Source organism: Nesoenas mayeri (assembly GCF_963082525.1).
Source record: "Nesoenas mayeri genome assembly, chromosome: 14".
Classification (NCBI taxonomy): Eukaryota; Metazoa; Chordata; class Aves; order Columbiformes; family Columbidae; genus Nesoenas; species Nesoenas mayeri.
The window spans coordinates 19,224,787-19,240,890 of NC_137556.1; the positions used below are offsets into that span (position 1 = coordinate 19,224,787).

General features: G+C 44.3%; 1 protein-coding gene across 4 annotated transcripts in view; it reads left to right on the forward strand.

The window, feature by feature from the left end:
• The first annotated feature begins 336 nt into the window (after positions 1-336).
• FBXW11 (F-box and WD repeat domain containing 11) overlaps positions 337-16,104 on the forward strand; it is a 69,867-nt gene continuing 54,099 nt past the window's right edge. The window contains exons 1-2 of one of the 4 annotated variants that reach the window (XM_080352978.1): positions 337-413; positions 8,720-8,799. Coding sequence is in view for 2 of the 4 variants with exons in the window: in XM_080352980.1 (XP_080209106.1) it covers positions 369-413 (45 nt within the window). In the remaining 2 variants the exon portion in view is untranslated. Of the gene's footprint in view, positions 414-486; positions 540-8,719; positions 8,800-16,104 lie in introns of those variants that run through there. The other 3 variants (XM_080352980.1, XM_080352977.1, XM_080352979.1) reach the window with 3 other exon arrangements.

Consider the following 16,104-nt stretch of genomic DNA (forward strand, 5'->3'; position numbering starts at 1 on the left):
CGGAGCCGCAGCGCCCTACGGGCACCGCCGGGCTGCGCGGGACCCGCTGTCCCCGCCGCTGGGCCCGGTGCAGACGGCAGTGCCGCCCCGCCGCGGCGGCACGTGACCCCGCGGGGCACACCGGGAGCGGCCCGCAGCCAATGGCGACGCGGGGCCGCGGGGGCCGCCGGGAGTTGTAGTCCGTGACCGGCGGCCGCCGCGGCGGAAGGTGCCTCTCCGCTCCTCTTCCGGGCGCTTTGACGCTGCGGAGGACGCAACGTGCGTGCGTCGGCGCATGCGTGCGTGAGTGCGGCGCGGGGGGCGGGCGCGCGGCGGGGCCTGGCGGGCGCGGGGCGCGGGGGCGGGCGGGGCGCGGAGCGGCCGCCGCGATGGAGCCGGACTCGGTGATCGAGGACAAGACCATCGAGCTGATGGTGAGTTCCCCCCGCCGCCCGCGCTGCCCCTCCCCGCCGCCCCCCCTCCGCCTCCCTCCGCTCGCCGCCAGGCCCCGCCGCCGCGCCCGGGCCTCCGGGGTCCGGCCCCGCCGTCCCACCGCGAAGGTGACTCCGGTTGGGCCGCTCGCGGCCCTTGCCCAGGCCCGGCGGGGCCCCCGGCCCGGCCCGCTGCGCTCCGCTGCTCCCCCGCGGCTGCCGGTCGGTACTCCCGGCGCAGGCCGGGGCGCGGGGAGCGCCTCAATTTAATTTAAAAAAATCACATAAAATGAACGGAACCTCCCCGGAAGGCAGAGCCGGCCCGGCGGGCGCGGAAGAACGGCCCCGGTGCGCAGGTGATGCGGACACGCTGCAAAAACCGAAACCGAAGTGGCCCCGGGACGCACCGGCCGTGCGGGGCTCGGGCCCCCGGGCTGCGGCGCCGCGTTCCCGGCGGGGCCTCCCCGGAGCCCCCGCGCCCGGCCCGGCCGCGCTCGCGAGGGGCTGGCGGGGCCCGGGGGGCGGGTTTAAACGGCCAGCGGGAGGATTCGGGGCCCTGCGGCCGCCGGGTCCCGCGGGTCGGTGCGGGGGCCGCGTCCCGTCAGCCCGGGCAGCGGCGCTCCGGCTAACACGGGGTTCTTAACTAGGCCTAATTGGGGTATTTGTTATAGCCCCTAATTAACACGTACGCCGCTAAATTCTGGTTAGTGGAGAGGCGGCCGGATGGAAGTGAAAGTTGTTGGTTTTTGTTAATACAAGCAAATGTTGGGTATCAGTAGGCAAATATTAGGGAGCCCCAATTTTACAGCCTTTAAGGGTGAACAAAATGGTTAGGAGTGCAGGTAGAGTGATAATAACTAAATATCTTATGATTTATTTGTCATAAGCGTAATTTGCTTTCATATACCAAATTTCCTGTGATCCTGCAGCACTGGGTGGTCAAATGCACACAGTTGTTTGTAAGGCACTCTGAAGGTGAGCTGGGTTCAGTGGAGACATTAAATGGCTTTTTTTAGCCGGTAAAGTTATTGATAAATGACCTGGTATGGAAAAATATGACCTTTTTTTGAGTGCTGTCTGCTCTCAAGAAGAAGAAATTAAAAAAAAAAAAAAAAACCACGAAAAAGTGATGGGGAGAACCCAGAAACCCATTGTGATGCTTTCTGTATTTGCTTCTGACTGTATTTGCTTCTGATTGCTGAGGCCAGGAGCTCCAAAGCTGTTCTTAGCAAACCTCCTTTTCCCAAGCCCTATCGATTCCGTGATCTTGCAGTTCTGCCATCAGAAGCGTTTCCGCGTTAGGGGACTGCGGCACGGAGGAGAGAGGCTGGGGCCGGCGATGTGGGGGCTCCTCACAGCACCAGTGCCTTCCATAAGCAATGACAGCCACATTTCCCACGTGTAAAGTGAGTTTTAGTGGCTTTTTGCCCTCCCTGGGCTGGAGGGTTACTAATGCTCCTCAGCCTGGGGTTACGGGAGGTGCTTCAATAGTGTTTGAGGCTGGAAGGTACATTTGCCCCACTCAACTTTCTTGCTTGTCTCTTGGTAAATGCTCTCCCGTTTTAGAAGTCTCTTTTGTTTGGGGCTAAGTTGCTGGCAGGCAGAAGAGAATGTCACTTTTGCTGATGACTGTTGTACCTTCTGTTTACAGTGGGACCTGGGAAATGTGCTAATTGATGCAAATATCGATGTGGTTATTAAGATTTCTATTACGTAGTAGGAGGTTTAAGAAACACATTTCTCTCTTTCACAAGAAATGAATAAACATAAACATTTAATAAGATGAATGATTAATTCAGTAGTTTCCAATAGAAGATGGTACTCTGTAAAATGTAGTCAACGGTTGAATTTAATTTCAACCTTAGTGAAAATTTGCATAGGAGCACTTGTGTTTGAGTGTAAATGTTTCACAAAAATCATTGAAAGTCCTTCCCAAATGAAGATGTGGCTTGCAGGTGTTGCCTTCTTGTGTGTTGTAGAAGATAAGATTCTGTGGAAGATTTGTTTAAATACAGGAAGCAGAAGCTGTAATGACAGAGATTCAGTCTTATTTACAAACTCTTGCATCAGTTGTTGATGGCTGGTGACAAACATCCCCAAAACAGGGGTCATCTCAGCCTTAGTGGGATGCTTTTCTTCTTTAGAATGTTACTGTTTACTAAAAGCAGGATGGTTTATACAAAAGATGGGTTTTGGTGCACTTTGGGTTCTCCATCCCTTCCCTCCACTGCCAAGGATGAATATGTAGTAAATACAGGAGTGAGTATATGGTGCAAAAGTTCTGAGGAGCAGATACAATATAATTCTGAGTGGCTGATAAACAAGAGATAATGTGGCAACATGTTAATTGCACAGAAGTTTCAGAACATGATGTTCTAGCCCTCAACTGTGCCTTCACTGGATACATCATTTGCATTTATTTAAAGAAAAATCAGTCACGGAAATAATACCAGTCTATTTTTAAAGCTGGAATCTAATAGAAATACGATTTCAGAGTGACAACTTCCATTTGCCCTATGAAGTTGTAGCGAGTGTGCTGGAGTCACTGTATTGTTTAGGACAGCTGAAGGTTTTTCCCGTCTCGTTCTAGTTTTGTAAGTCATGTCACCGGGCCGTTGTGACGGTGCTGAGTGATGCATTCAGTGCTGCCGATTCACGGCTCTCCCGTGGCGGGTGCCCACAGCTGCAGCTCCAGGTTCAGGCTCTGACGGGGTTGGGTTTAGTTCAGATCCCTCTGTTCTTAGGCTGTCTCAGTTCAACGCTTTGTGTGAGTGGGCAAACACTTAGAAAATGAGGAGTAGGGAGGTAATCCGGAACAGATGGAGGGCCAGCCAAAGCCATTGAAAGGGCTCTTTTTCCCCCTGGTTTTGATTTTCTCTGTGAAATTAGATAACTATAACCTTTTTGCTCTTTGAAAGAATCGAACGGTTTTCTTAAGGTGAAGTACCATCAGCAATGCTTTATGGAACAGGGTTTTTTTACCTACAGATTCCGAGTTGTGTATAAAGTAATCTGTATTGTTCAGTTGTATCAAAGCTGTTATACGCATTTGGTCTTAAATACCTGCTAAAAGCCTCGTGTTTTTCATTTTTTTCAGAAAGCTTCATTGAACCATAGTTTTGTTTTACCAGCAGACTTTCAAAGTAGGGTGTAATTAGCTTCTTTGTATTAAAGTGGTTGTAAAAGAATACGTAAGTATGGCAAATCCTTTTGTTTTTAATACAAGTTAGAAAGTTATGCATTTACGGGCTGAACTGTGTGCAGAATGAGATGTGGATAGTATTTAAAAAAAAGCTGTTGCTCTCAAGCTCCTCTACCCACCAGACACCAATGGGACGTGGTTACTGAAGCGGGAATCCAGCTGCGTGTAAATTCTCTCAGTTGCTGAGCTTATGATCATCGTTCTTCTCCCGATGCCCGTGGTGCGCATGCTGTTCTCCAAACGCAGATCCCGCTGCTGCCGAGCTGGCAGTTTAAATTCAATATAATGCTGCTCCGCGGCACTAGCATGAAAGGGTTGTGGAAAGACCATGCCTAGGAATAAAACTGTTATTATTTGTATCTTAAAAGTTATATATATGGAAAATATTCTTCCTAGTACACTACTTTTACTGTTTAGAATGTGTCTCTCAAAAGTGTCCAGTGTTTAAGTGCCTCCGTAAATAATCAATTAAAAACTACAACTGAATATCTTACCAAAAGTCTTTCAGTTTCTCCTGCTGGAACTTTGATGTGAGCGCAAGGTCTTCGAGTTCCAGAGGTACTGGTGTGGCCGTGCGGTATTTCCCTGCGGGTGGCAGCTCCTGTTCTCCCTGCCAGCGGTCCTGGGATTACTGACACTGCGCCCCAAACTAGTTACAGCTTTACAGTGGAAAATAAACCTTAGCATTCTGTTTGGAAGCTAAACTACAGCTGCTGTATGTATCTCAGTGGGGCTGTAACGTTCTGGCTTTTTTCTTTCCTGGCTCCATCGTTGCAAGCCAAGCAGGCGGTTACATTTTTGTGCGTGTTTTTCCATGTGTTCTTAGAGGAATCCTTCAAAGGGTTTGGTTTTGTAGCAACAGAGATACAGACGGACTAGGCATCCATCATCTTTGCATCTGGAACAAAGGAGGTGCTGTTCTAGCTCAGATGTGACTGGTCCTTAATCACAGGCTGGAAGTAGATGGAGAGTTAGTAAGATGTTTGTAAGCCTGTCTGTAAACTAGTTGTGCTTTCTTTAGTACGATTACAATCTATTTGCTTTGCAGTTATCTTTTTTTAATCTCCAGTAGCTACATTAGAGTTGAGAGCTGTGTGTCAGACATGTAAGAGCGTGGTGGATGGAGTGCTGGGTGGCTTTGTACCCAGGGAAAAAGGGAAAGGGCAGAGCAGCTGGGAAGGTGCAGCAGAGCCTGCGGGCAGGGGATGTCCAAGCCACCGTCACACTGCAGAGAGCTCCTGGAAGAGGAAGGGCACAAATATAAAGAGAATAGATTGCTGTGACTTTGGCAGCGGTGCAGTAAATGGGAAGGAAGAGCTTAAGAAAATGAATTAGAGCCAGGCAGCTGAGTTCAGAGCCAGCAGAGTGATGATGAAATGAGGGAAGTGGACAAAGAAGGGCTGAAAAGCTGGATCTTCTGGGAAGGGTTGGGTGAAACAATAGCCCGAGCAGGGAAATGGAGCGGCGAAGGGAAGGAGGAGAATACAAAGATGCGGAACAGAGGTTACAAAGAAAAAAGTTACCTGAAGTTTGTGGTGGTTACGGGAGCAGACAGGGGTTTACACAGGTGATGGAAAACTGTAGATGCTCCATTTGTAGGGCAAATTCTGAAATCAAGTTGCGTTTAGTTCTTAATAGCGGAAGCTTACAGCTGCTTGGGGAGACTAAATGTTAGTGTTTCATCACAGGCGTTTTAAGTCTCATTTGAGATTTAGAAACATTTTTTTTGCCTCACAATGCAGTTCAATTTTCTAACACTACTAAATTTCCCAACCTTTGCAACAACGCTGAGCAAATGAGACCCAGCAGAGAGCGCTCCCTTGCAGCCCGAAACACGTGTGCGGGTTCCTGCTTGCGGCAGCACCGCCGGCCAGTCCTGAGGGCGACGAGTCGCCTGCGAGCTCAGGTTTGAGGCCAGGAGGTCCCGGATCGTGGTCAGGTGTGGCTGTGGAAGGAGATCCCGTGTCCAGGGCACGCTGGGCTGCGCACCAGCTGCTCTCGCTGAAGTGCTATTGGGTTGCTCCTTTCAAAGCTGTAAAGCACATATGTGCCGTTCCTGCATTTTGGACCACGCTGACTGTATCCTTTAGGCAGAGTTGTTGAATGCTGCTAAAAATTTGTGTCACCCACAAGCTTTGCAGCAGCATCTCTGCAAAACAAACCACCGTGTTGCAAGTTTAACCCTTAGAGAGACTTGGGAGCATTCCCCGAAGGATGGATGTGCCTTTTAATTTCACATGTGTTTTCTAAAACACTTTCATTACTTGTTTAATTGACTTGATGTGTGTCTTTCGATGTGTTACGTTTTATTGCTGCGGAGTTCAGAGATCACATTGCTTTGGCATTTCCAGAGTCGCGTTCCTACGCTGCCGTGAGTGCCTGTGCAGCAGCGGGCGAGGGGAGATGCTGATGGGTTTCAGATGAAATGAATGTTGCAGCAAATGTGCCAACGCGGGAAGGATGATGTCTGGGAGAGAATAAGAGCCCATGGTTATACAAGGGCTGCTCTGCGACAAGTAATACTTTGTTGGAACGGAGAAAATAAAATCAAGGGAAATGAGAATATTTACTGAGTTGTTTAATGCTGATTAATAACAATACTTATGTTCCAGCTTTTTTCTCTGGCGATGTCTTCTTTATACTAATGCCACTGTCTATGTTGTTATATAATCTGATTTCTCCATTTGATTTTCATGCTGTTGGTAGTACTTAATTATTCACAGAAAATTCACTTCTCTTCTGGAAAATCCCTTCCTTTCCCACTTCATGGATGTATCCATGAGCTCAGTGGTGTGACATCTGACAGCCTGCTCTGTTTTCCTGTCCCATTTCCACACATTTCCCAATGCGAGTAGTGCACGACCAAGACCAGATAATGCAAAAATAATGCAATGCCATTTCTGTTTTAACAACAAAAAAGCGCTGACTCTTTTTGGAAACTTAATTTGCTTCTTGCGCAGGCTGAATTAACAATGGGAATGTTTGAAGGCATGTTGTTTCTTCATTGCTTTGTTAATTCAGGTTCTCTCAGGAGTTGCATCCCTGTACTTCTGCCCCAGGAATTGAACGTTTTTATTGAGGATTGGAGAGCTCAGCTTCCCTTGCCCATTTTTTGTGTGAATACAGGCAGAAATTTGTAAGTTGTGCGTAAGTACGCGCTTGATAGGAATAGGGACTCATGTGCTTTCTGGCTAAACTGGTAAAAAAGGCTTTTGGGGTCAACTTTTCATTGTGGCAAAGCTACAAAATATTCTGCTCATTGACCTAGAGGAGAAACACAACTATGTATTCAGTGTTACAAGTTGTGGGGCTGCATTCTGAGTTTCATGCTGTCGATGAGTTCTTGGATATGAAGTTTTGATACCAAAGAAGCTGGGGTAAGTCGCACTGTTCGCCTTTTTGTGAGGCACGTTTGTGTTTCAGGATGGCTTGCACAACGGTGCTGTATTCAGATCTCCCATCCTTTAAAGATTTCAGTCCAAAATACATACAGCTCTTGGAAGATCTCTGCTAACAGTCTGTCTGCACAACTTCAGTGACAATTACAGCTTGCATTTGATAGACAATCTTTTAGGCAATTCTATTCAGACAGTGAAGGACTAACCAGGGAAACTTGATATTCAGGCTGTCTCCATCACGCCAGGACTTCTGCAGACAAAAATCAGACGGGTTCTGTAACACCGGCAAATACTTCTAAGGAAAGCCTCTCCCTCCAACACCCCGCTGGCTCTGTTGGAACTTAGCAAATCAGAACATTTATGTAATGTTGATAGCTGGCTTCTTCCTGAGCTATATTGTACTCTTGAAATTCTGAGTCATATGCCTTGACATCTTAGCACTTTACTTGGCAGCCTTAAAAATCCCAGATTGGACATGGTATCGGGCTTGCAGTGCTGCTCTGTCCTTGAAATGTTGCCCTATAGCCGACTCTTGCGTTACCAGGAAAGCAGAACGTCGCCCCACCATGAAGATGCTCCTTTCTCCGGGCACTCAGGGACACGACTGTACTCATGGAGATGGTTCCATGGCAGAGCTGTGAGCAGCAGCAGCTTCTCCCACCCTTCCCCAGGCTGCTGCTGTTTGGGGCTGTGGGGCCCATTGTGGAGGCTGGAGAAGGTTTGGTGGGCTCTGCTGGGGGCTGGGCACAGGGAAGGGTGACACCGCGGGGCCTGTTCTTCTGGTGTCGTTGCAGCCTTACCATCTGAAAAACGGCGCTGTTGCTCCTTGCTGCTGTTAGGGAAAATTATTTTGCAGGCCGTATCTCAGACTGGTTGAAGATCTGACTGGAAGGTGCCCAGGCTGGTCTGTCTAGGACATATTTTCTGTTACACACATAGCAGGGACTTTCTGCAGACTCCACCTTCTCTTAGGTGTTACTGTTAAAGCTGCTTTCAATTAGTCATTTATATTCTAGGTGTACTGGATAAAGGCCTCTTATCATCTTGCTCAGTAAGAGGTGACTGTTTCTTGCCTCAGAAGCAGCATTAGCATGCCTTACTCCCTTCTAGTTCTAGATTGCTTTCCAGAGACACAGTAATACTGCAAATCTACTGAAATCCAGTGTTGTCGTTCAGATCGTAAGTATCTTGAAGACCCCGTCTTTGTGCTGCAGATACAAAAGGCAATTCAGAACATTTGGAGTCTGGAAACAGGGACATAATCCTTGCAATAAAATGCTTTCGAGCATGTAATGGCAGATTAGGAGAACTATATTGGTCTGTTTAGAAAACCTGCGTGTTACTGTTCTGGCAGTTCATGGCTTGTGAGGCATAAGCTGGTGGCCGAAGCTGTAGCATTTGCTTCATTATTTGCACTGTAGTTGCTTCTCATCTTCCTTCATCTTTGCAGAGCAAGCTGCAGCCCCAAAACACTTGGTGTGCATTGGGTGATTCAGGGCAGGGGAAAGAGCAATTTCTTGTCCATAAATCTGTTTCTTTGTCTTAGATCCACCAATCCGATGACCCCACTAACGTAGCCGTTCCCGGCCTGGTAAGGTGCCTTGGCTGCCTTGTCTCTCTAACAGCATTAGGAGTACGTAATTGGGATTTCGTTCAAGAAAGAAGTAGGTACCCCAAGCTGAAGATGATTGGCTGCTCTCTTTTAACAGAAAAGTCTGAGAAGGAAAACCCATTCGAATCCCCTTTCATTCTGGATTGGTGGATCTGAAGCCCAGAAACAAAGTTTCAGGTAAGAAGTCACCCTGTACTATATCTTGCTGCTTCTGCTTAGATGAGTTTGTCCGCAAAGTCAGTATCTTGCTTTGTCTGCTTAATGTCCCCGAAGCATTAGAACACAGCGAGAGACCTGCTGAGCTTAGGGTAAGAAGGGGCATATTCAGTAAATGCACATGCAGTTTATTAGGAAATTGCAGATCTACTGTGAAAAACGGACCTGGGAACGTAAGGTAGACTTGCTTTCTGCAGAGCTGGGAAGCAGGTATGAGGGCATCAAGCAAACAGTTTCCAAATCCTGCTTCTGGAAGGAGAAAGCAGGTTTACCAGTAATTTGGAACTTCTCGGTCAAGTTCAGGAAAGTGGCAGCTGTCTGCTCTGAGTCTCATCAGAAATTTAGAGAACTTGTCTAGTTGTTTGTAGTATAAATTTCACTAGCTTCATCCTGCTGAAATGCTTTGTGAAATCCTGTCGTGGGCAGCACTTCGAGTCAGCCTTTTAAATCCTTCCTGAGATTTAACGTAAATCTCTGGTTCTGGTTGTTCTCAAAGCTGAGCCGGCTGCAAAGCACGGGTTTTAAGAGGAGCTTCAAAGTTGTAGCAGGTTTTCAGAGGAGAGGAGTCTGGTTGTATTTTGAGTCACATTCATCTGAGATTTTGGAATGACTGTGAAAGGCTACACAACGTGTTATCTTAAAGACAGGTGCATTAGGAAGGAAAGCCGGGACTATGGCTGATAGGGAAATAAAGTTATGTGAGTTAAATATCTGGTGTGGACAGGTGACCTGCACCTCTCCCAGTGTCCAGCTTTGTTGTAACTTAGTGCTTTAATGAACTTGGCAACTTATTTCTAAAGTTAGTACAAAGCAGTATGCCTCAATTCCTCCTGACATTAATAGCAATAACACTGAGCCGCTTGAGTGTTCCCTTTTGTAGATAGCTACTAAAGCCAATATTAAGGCCTCAATATTTAATCTACTGTAGAAGAAACTCTTGTAGGTGCTGTTGGTCTCATGTTTTAGCTCTGTGTTTTGCTGATGTGGTATTTTGTGCAAAAATTATACTTTAATTTAATGGATGAATGCAGATGTAATGAATTATTTGTGCACAGGGTACTGTTGTTTCCTGGTTTGATTTTTTGAGTACTTGAATTTTATTTGCTTAGGGTGGAAGTGTCTTGGCCATGCTTTATAGTATAATTCTTTAAAAAAGGCTGAGGGCAAACCGAAGGGAAATACTCATTAATCTTAGTCTTACTGGTTTCTTGCAGTCTCATCTAATATCAGATTAAATCTGTCCCGCTTGCTTTGGAGTTAACACTGCAAAGTAACGTCTTCCCATGGAATATTTGCTGTTCAGGGTGTGCCTGTTTCTAAAATGAGAGACTAGGGAGGCAGAAGCAAACTTGGTGTCTTTGATGATGAAAACTGAAAAGAGGAAATAATTTAAAATACACCGAGGGGAGGGGGAAGAGGAAGCATGAGTGTGTACTGCTGCTGATTGAGATCCCTGATGTTATGATATTTAATATCACTTGACTTTTAAAAACGTGAAACAGTCCTATCAAAGTCAGTAGTAAAGCTGAGTTGAACTTGAGTGCAAGTTTATATGGGTCAGAGCTTTAGTTCTTGCCCAGGTTTTGAATTTCAAAAAGTACAATGTAAGTCAGCTATGAAAGGCCATGTAAATATTCCTCTGCAGTGAAGCGAGCATTTTATTACGCACCGAGCCCAGACTTCATGTGCATTTGTCCCTGTCAAGTTCAACTGCACACTGCCTTGTCTAGATTAGATTTTTAGATGGGCTTAATATTATTTTTTAGATTGTTAGGCCTCGTCCTTAAAAACTTAGTGCAGAAAGAGTGTAAGACAACTTTAACATCCTAGACAAGTTTCAGCCACGTTTTTCTAAGCATTTAACTTATTCACTCAAAATTTCTACTGTTTGAATGTCCAGTGTTAGGTCCCTTGTCTGAGTTTCTCTCTTTGCCCCAGTTCTGGTTTATTCTGAGCGGGTGTGCTGCAGTCTGTAGGTGTCTGGAACGCCTCTGGTCCTGCTATGTAACAGCACAGAGAAACCATTTTTCTTTTGAAAAACGTAGGATATTTTAATGCAGAAAGGGATATCACACTTCTGGAGTTTTGAAACTGTGGACATTGGGATGTATGTACATGAAGAAATCAAGCGCTAAGCTAAATCCTGTGTATTTTGGAAAATTTACATTATTTCATTAACCATTCAGAGTGACTTACATAAATGTCTCAGGATTTTCTTTCTATTTTTCTGTGTCTTACTGAAAACGAGATACTGCATCTCATGAGTCTTATCCTGATGAATTAATTATAATGGAGTAATGTTGTTGTTATATTCAAAGAAAGCATCTAATCTTTTCTCCACTGAACCCATATTCCTTTTGTAGCATTCGTTTTGTCGTAGCAAGCGCGTACTTTGATCTCCAGGAGCAGAGTGGGACCGCCTTGTCGATCACCCTTCTGTGAATTCAGTGTCCTATCTAGAAGAACGCTGTGGTAATGAGGAGAATTTCTCTGATAAACTGTTTTCCCTTTCTCTTGCTTTAAATGCCCTGATTCCTCACTTAGTGTTTTTCCCCAAATGCAAGGAGCTCACGTGCAGAACTCAAATGGCCTTTGGAAGGTTGGCAGCATTGAGTGATTTTTATTTTGAATGGCAATCATTTAGCTAAACAGATTTTTCTGACGGGAAATTGCTTACCTATTTTCTTAGAATGATTCAATAACAATAAAGGAATAATCAAAAACATTTCACAAGTTAAAATGAATTTGGATACCTTTTTTTGAGAAATTCACTTTTGCATTTGTAGTTTGTCGAAGGACAAATATGCAAGAGTAAATTATACCCAAGGCAAGTTTCTTGACCTGAGAAAGCAGCTGTTTCTAAATCGAAGCAGAACACTTGAATGCTTATGTAGAACTCCATGGATTTTGGAGATACGTTGTACAAGTGGTACTCAAACTGCCTTCCAAAGCAGGCACTCGGACTGGCCGTGAGGTTGCATTTCGACCATGGGAAAGGTAGTGGTGTGATGGCACCGATTGCAGCAAACTGCGTGGAGCATGTGAACACATGGCACCTCTCAAGGGACAGCGTGGGTTTGAGATGAAAAGAGGAGGAGCACAAAGTACTACTGTTGGTCTCACGTAAATTGTGACTTTGTTTTCGAACGCCTCAGCAAAGACACTCAACGTGGTGCCAAAACGTGCGGTGTAGTGAATGCGTTACGGTACCAAGTCAGGCTGTCACTTGTGGAACACGTGGATTTGTATTACCTGCATGCCCCACGCTTCATTTCCAATTAAATATTCACATTGAAGAGTGTAATTTGCCTTTTTCACTTTTCCATCTCTTGCAAATACCCAGCCTCCTTGTCTTGATAGCTAGTTGGTCCAGCACTGCTCTGCTTGTCACTAGTTTGAATGAGTCACTTCAGGTCAAACATCAGGTAAGGTCGGGATGATGCCCCTGCGAGCAAAAGGTTTGAGCCGTTGGCACCCCTTCCCTGCCGAGTGTAAAATAATACTGAAGGCCTTTGAACACTGTTACTGTTTTCTGTTTCTTTCTGTCGCATTGTGTTTAATGCTGTTTCTTGAGAAATTTAAGATCTGAGGTAGATGTTAAATTTGAGTTGGGAGCATCAGTTGTTGTACTGTCCTTAGGTCTAAGCTCGCTTTTCAAAATACCCCTTTTTGCAGCATTAAATCTGAGCTATGGGGGGATGAGCCTGTCGCTCCCACCATAGAAAGGGATTTTACTGACTGCAGTTAGTTTCCCCAGGAATTTACCAGTATTGAGTGCTAATGGAAACAAAGTATCAGTTCTGTTGACCCAGGCCTGAATCACAGCAAACTAAACTAGGTGTTAGATTACCAATGTTGAATAGTGTTCAAGTTTCTTACAGCTAAAAACACAAAGAGAATTCCGAATGAAGGTTGAAGTTTTTTGGCCGTGCCTTGTGCGCCAAACTGTATCTCTGGACCCACCTTCCCCAGGAGCTGGTTCTTTGGTGTAAGAAAGTTGGCAAAAGCATTTCAGACTTCAGCATTTGGAAACCTGAATGATTCGTTAGGTTCTAACATTCAATTTTGTTTTGTAATAAACTGCATAAGAAAAAAATTGCGGGAGGAGTTAATGAATATAATTAGTGGAATGCTCCTTAATGAAATGGAGTAAATTAGCTCCTTCATTTGTTTTACCGTATTTTTCTTTGAAATTCCAAACTGCTTCCCCTCACCAGTCTTTTCATGGGCTGTGTTTAGAAAGTGATTTTCAAAAGCAAGGATATTTTTGCCTTAAGAACAGAGTTTCCCAAACTGTAAACACACCAATAAATTTTGATCCCTTAAATTAATCTTATATGAAAAAAACACTGCGGTAAAAAATTCCAAGTTTTATTAGTACTTTCTAAAACCTCCAGCAGTGAGGTTTGGTTATAGAAATGCTGTCATTGCAATTAGGACAGTGCAATATTTCCATATGGCAAAGGTATGTTAGTTCCATCAGGAACACGGGGGATAATCCCTATTTATTTCTTGAGCAATTTAGTGGGCTTTGTAGGTTTTTTGTTTGACGTGTTGTTTTGGGTTTGTTTGAAGGAGTAAGAAAGTGTGATTTCTGTTTGGATGTAACTCTTCATTTCAAATGCACTGAAATGAAAGGTTTCTGGACATTTTCTAGTGCTTTAACAAAACAGCACCTATAAGAAGTACAAGGTGAATACTAATTTTTGGATTGTTCAGGTGCTGAGGGTTTTTTTAATTAACAATATGCTGCCTCTATCCCAAAAGTTATCAGGTACATTGTAAGAACGCCCCTGCTTGCTTTAACATAAGAAGTTCTTAGCACCTGAGCTTTGTAGACACTGAAGCATATTTCTGTTGTACTGATCCTGCTGACAATTTCTAGTTTTGAACGCAAATGCCAGCATATGCATAGTTTTCTTCAATTTGAGATTTAAGATTGAAACCGGAACGTTGCAAGTGATTCCTGAGGGTGGGGCAGCAAAGCAGCAAAGCCCTAAGCTGGAGTTCCTGTTACACAAAAATTAAATCTTGAATCCACTATTATGCTTTTCTTTCTGACAGTTCCTATGTGAGCAGGGTTAAGAAATAACAAGGCAGTGAAGCACACAAATATTTGCACATTCCTGATGAAGTAGAATGCAGTATTTAATTTGTAATATTGTGCGATATCTTTGCTACAGCTAAGTGATTTTTTTAAGTATTTTTGTTCAGGGTTTTGTAATACTGTGGAAAGTTTTTTATATGGCTTAAACTGGGCATGGAAATGACCTCTGTGTCTAATGTATTTTGAATTGAATTAAGAAGTAGTCATCAAGTTACCCGTATTTCTCTTAAGTTTTAATATTCGGCTTAGTTGGCTAGAGTAATTCCTAAAATAAAACACACTCTAACAACCTAAACCAGTGATTTTTTTGCTTGTAATTTGTGGACTCAATCTACACATTACACACAGTTTTGTAGATCTTACCTGAAAATCTTGGAGAAATCAGTTGTGTTTCTCGATCAATGGCTTTTACTAAGCGATGTGAGCAGAACTGAAATTTGTACTGGGCCTGTATGTTTAAAAATGCAAACATTTGTTTGGGCTTTAATAAATAGCTGCAGCAATGCACTGAATGTTGATGGTTTGGTGTTGCAGCAACACCAGATATTGTGCCAAATGGGATTAAATAGTGTACCAGATTAGAAAGGAAGTTTCTTGAATGATATATGCTTGTTTTGAAGGAAGGCTGTAAACTGTCTATATAAGGTCTGGATTTTCTATATCCTCATCAGTGGGTTTGAACAGTATATCCCATCTTTCTTTAAAAATATATATTTTGTTTTTTTGATGTCTTATTGAAATTAAGGAAGTTTCCCCAATGTCACTGGTTGACAATTCTGGGAACTAAATTTCAAGTATTTGTATGAGGGCATGTCAAAGTAAATTATTGCAATGTAATTAAAGACACACTGGATTAATTACTTGATAGCTAAATCAAAAATCACATTTCTCTAAACTTTAAATAAGAAATGTTTAACAGAAAACCAATTTATTTTGATATTGAAAGAATAACACAATGTAGCATGAATGTGTTGATTTTCACCTCTCTACGTGAGGTAAATGTGCCCCTGGCTGGGCCTGCGACCTTCCCGCCCAGGACAGGACACAGAATCCCCTGTGGTTTGGTGCTGGTTCGTTTCTGATTTTGTTCTAATTTCTCTCCTCAGCACAGAAATGAAAATATTAGGCTTTCTTTTCTTTAATTTTTAAGATCTAAAATGAAAAGAATAAAGTTTTTAACCTCTTAGGTTGCTCTGGGCTTCCTCCCCTCATTGCTGGCCCAGTCACCGCTTTCTCTGAGTCTTCACCTCCACTTTCAACTTTAAGCTTCATGGGATTTTTTCTTTTAAAGATTCAGTGTTTGTTAGAACTAAACAGGCAGCCTGTGTGAAAACTATTGAAAGCGCAGTCTGTGCCAAGTCCCCGAGCTGGGTTTGTGCGCTGCTCGATAGTAAGGAATGGAGTCCTTCCCCAACTTTATCTGATGCTTGTGGAGCGTGTGTGCTGTTCTGTCCTTAAAAGGAACTGTGAAATAATATCATGGAGCTAGAAAAGGTTTGGGGAGTCTGTCTGCATCAAATTTCTTCAGGAAAGGAACAAAAAAGATTCCTTAATAGTTCCTGACTGCTCGTGTCAGCGATGTGGAGCCTGCTGGTCAAGCTGGGTTCTTTCTGGCTTGGCTGGTGGTACAATTAATAAATGTAGTTAGGGTATAATTTAGCTTCAGCTGATCGTACAGAGATTTTTCCCCAGTAACCCATTTAATCGGATACCACATGTCTGGACTAAGCAGAACTTGGTCTTGCAATTCGAACTGAGCAAGGCATTGTTCCTCCCTAAAAAAATACATTGTTTTGGTTGTGTCAGTGTCTCAGTATACAGACTGTAATTTGAGAAGTTAATGTCGACTTGGCTGTCAAAATAAATCAGCACAAGCGATTTGAGAAAGTGGAGGCAGTGATGGAAAGCTCCCGCAGTTGTGTTCCCCACCGGTAACTGCAAAGGTGTTAATAAAAATACCCCTCTGGCGCTGATCCCTGGCCGGTGGTTTCGGGGTGAGGCCCCATCCCCCGGGCAGAACCTCTGCAGGGCATCGCTGAGCGACGCACCCACCCCAGCAACTACTGGTAGTAAGATAAAGTGTTCACCTGAGCCCTGAAGCCAAGCAGCTGCAGACGAGGAAAATCAGTTCGTTATAGGACAGAGGGACGGCTTATTTT